We start from the raw sequence: 3,373 nt of genomic DNA, 5'->3' as shown, positions 1-3,373 counted from the left end.
AAGATAAGCTGAGAACTTAGAAGGTTCAACAAAAAATTCACACGTGTTGACAGTTTATTACCTCTATTCGGACATCACAACGAAAAAGTTGAGATACGCTGTACAACAGAAAATTTAATGTTATCAACAATTTAATGTTTTCAAGATGGTAAACATCCCTCACACCATTACATCGAGATGTTATAAGCCGACTTTTGAAGAAACAACTCTATTCAAGTCCATTTTATTTGGAGAATCACTTCCTGTCTCAGAATTTCCAAAGATTGACTTAGCAGTAACGATAGCGAACCAAGTCAACAACATTACTCTTATCAAGACTGGAGGTGGTCCAGAGCTTCGATGCGCGATGCGAAACCATCTACATCATCACCTAGAAGGGGATATAAAAAATGTTCAGGCTTCATAGCGAGATGCAGACAAATTTGCCAAAATTTACTTTTCGCTTTTATCTTATCATACCTTCAGATAAATGAATTTATACGAGCAAAATTTTATTACTCTTAAAAGTGGAGGGCCTGCTAATTTGCATATTTTTTTTACCGTTGATTCAGTCTTCTCGGAAAAGCTAGCTAGGGTGGAAACGGAACTTTAAGCACGCGTGCCTTCACGATGGTGAGAGTCAATGCACTATATTTATTCATAAACAAACATCAAAGTGATCTTAATTCTCAAAATGCAAACTTTCGTGCTGTTTCTAGTGCAGAAAAGTCGGCTACCTTTTGTGGATCGTTCCACTAGTGATAGCTGGAGTTACCCTTGGAGCACCACTAGATACTGATGTGACAGGTATGGCAACACTTCCGGACACCTTACCGAGAGAAAGATTGTCGCTGTCCTCGTTGGTCAAAATATCTTTTGCTGGTGATAAACGCAAAGTCCATACGATTTGACAGTTTTGTGTTTTAGAAGGAAGAGCAACGGAACCGCACCGACAGTCTTTCTGAATTTTATAAATACTTTTCTGTGAACTATTTATTACATTCGTTTAAATTATTACTTTGATGGGGTAGTCTATTTCTCTATTGCTTTTCTCCTTACTTGGATAAAATTTCACTTAGATGGCGATCCATCTAAATACCTATTCATAGATTAATAGTTTTTTTTTGGTGCGCATGAATTTTACGTCTTATTATTTTATTAAAAAAATATGTTAAATAACTATTGTTTAACAAAATAAAAAGACGTAAAATTAATGCACACAAAAAAAACAACTATTGGACTAGCACTTCTTGCAAGTTTTAATCAAAGAGGAGAAAAAGACTGAATTCGAAAATTTAACCTAAATGTGTTATTTATTTAATAAAATCGATCCTTAACGTATTCAAGTTGAGCAAATTAATGACGCCGAACAGCTGGGAGGCCATTTTGAGGGTGACATAGTCCTGGACAGCAATCAGAAGGAGATTTTGGAGTCCAAACGCACGGCCCTCGTTGGATCATCATATTTATGGCCTAATTACATCGTTTACTATTCCATAGTAACGGCGGATTTCAGTAAGTATATTTCTTGTTTCATATATTTTCAAAAAAAAAATCTGTTGATGTTTTTTCAAGCAGTATATTGGAAACAAAACTGAAACAAAATTAAATACTTCCAATTTAAAATAAACATTGTCTATCCTACTTACAGCAACTGCCCAGATAACCCAGATCAAGACAGCGATGAGTGCGATCATGCTTGTCAGCTGCATCAAATTCGTGGAGCGAACTACCCAAACGGCTTACGTATCCGTACAGGGCCAGTACACCGGCTGTTGGTCAAATCTGGGTCACACCGGTGGGCAGCAGTTTGTGAACCTACAACCGAACGGGTGCATGGTCCTCGGCACCATTATCCACGAGTTCCTGCACGCGCTGGGCTTTGTGCACATGCAGAGCGCCTCGGATAGGGACTTTTACGTGAAGATCAACTGGGCGGCAATACAGTCCGGCAAGTCGCACAACTTCGATCGGTACGATTCTACTTTCATCAATGATTACGGCATCCCGTACGACTACAACAGTGTGATGCACTACCGGGCAGATTCGTTCACTGCCACTGGTGAGGATACGATCATTCCGTACGAGTCAGGGGTCACCATTGGTCAGCGAGCCGGTCTTAGCTTCAAGGACATCAAGCGCATTAACTACCTCTATCCGAATTGCTATTGATCGGCAATTGCTTTGTTTTTCTGGCAAATTATATTAGGGTAAAATAGAATGTCATGCAAGTTTAAATATTAAAGTAGGATAATTGTGAGCTGTTTCAATAAAATATGTAAATTTATTGGGTTACGGGTCAAGCATTTTGTTTCATTCTATATTACCTACCTATACATATGATGGTCGTTCACTCCGTGCTGTTCGGAGCACAATCGAAACGACATAATTCAGGTCGCAAATTACGCTACTCGTTGGTAACCACAATCGACATGGTCGCTTCCAAGAAGTTGAGGGTCACTGTTGGAGGTCGTAAGCAGGCTAACGAGATTGTTTCCTGTAAGTTGTTTACGCTTGAATATGTAGTGTATTTGCCAAGTCAGGCGATTGAGATCGCGGGGGGTGGTAACCGAAGGTATTCTTCATGGCTTCAGCCAATTCAAAAACCGTTATGTTCCTCCTGTCCCGATTCTGTATTGCATCAATGCCTCCTTAACCGGTTCAATACGGATGGGTCATATATGACCCAAGACAAAATCAGCTGTCAAAATTCAGTTTTACGAGATAGAGCCTTGCTTTCTTCAGCAAAAATGTTCAAAATTGCCCAAGTCAGGTTATGGTCACTAGGATGATCTAGAGCATCCAAACTATCCTTGAGTTCTAATTTTGATGTTCTAAGGAATCAACACCATATTTTACCACATTCTGATGAAATAATTGAAATTGAAATGTTTTACGATAATATCCCGCGCCTGTCCAGCAGTATAACAGATCTTCTCCAATACCTACGATACTCCAAACAGTTCTTGAACTCAGATCCTAATATTCGAATCGGTCAACAAAAAGATCTACGATGTCCCCACTGTTTTTATTAGTTGGGACAGCTCCACGGCTCTTCATTACACCATTACATACATACCACATAATTCGTTCGGCATCTACGGCACTCCAAACTATCCTTGAGTACAGATCCTAATATTCAAATCGATCAACATGCAGATCTTCGATGTTCCCACTAGTTTTATGAGTTGGAATAGCACCAGGAAGACCTCGTAACACCATTACAGACACACCACAGAAATCCTTCGACATCTACGGCACTCCAAACTATACTTGAGTACAGATCCTAATATTCAAATCGATCAACAAGCAGATCTTCGATGTTCCCACTAGTTCTATGAATTGGAATCAAGGATGTTATCGATCATTTAATAATCTGCCTTCGATCATTTAG

The 3,373-nt window shown here is 39.3% G+C and overlaps 1 protein-coding gene across 1 annotated transcript; it reads left to right on the top strand.

The window, feature by feature from the left end:
* Nucleotides 1-549: 549 nt before the first annotated feature.
* On the top strand, nucleotides 550-2,257 carry LOC134221142 (high choriolytic enzyme 1-like). Its single transcript, XM_062700332.1, has 4 exons — nucleotides 550-612; nucleotides 699-786; nucleotides 1,327-1,494; nucleotides 1,631-2,257. Exons 1-4 carry the CDS (start codon nucleotides 610-612, stop codon nucleotides 2,149-2,151), a joined length of 780 nt encoding a protein of 259 aa, XP_062556316.1. The 5' UTR covers nucleotides 550-609; the 3' UTR covers nucleotides 2,152-2,257.
* Nucleotides 2,258-3,373: the final 1,116 nt, after the last annotated feature.

Source organism: Armigeres subalbatus, chromosome 3 (genome assembly GCF_024139115.2).
Source record: "Armigeres subalbatus isolate Guangzhou_Male chromosome 3, GZ_Asu_2, whole genome shotgun sequence".
NCBI lineage: Eukaryota > Metazoa > Arthropoda > Insecta > Diptera > Culicidae > Armigeres > Armigeres subalbatus.
Note: the sequence above shows the minus strand (reverse complement) of the source record. Positions and strands in the feature narration are given on the sequence as shown.

Coding starts and splice junctions, on each gene's coding strand:
- LOC134221142 (XM_062700332.1), top strand. Junction 787..1,326: donor ACTAGATACTGATGTGACAG/GTATGGCAACAC, acceptor AACGTATTCAAG/TTGAGCAAATTAATGACGCC. Junction 1,495..1,630: donor CATAGTAACGGCGGATTTCA/GTAAGTATATTT, acceptor TCCTACTTACAG/CAACTGCCCAGATAACCCAG.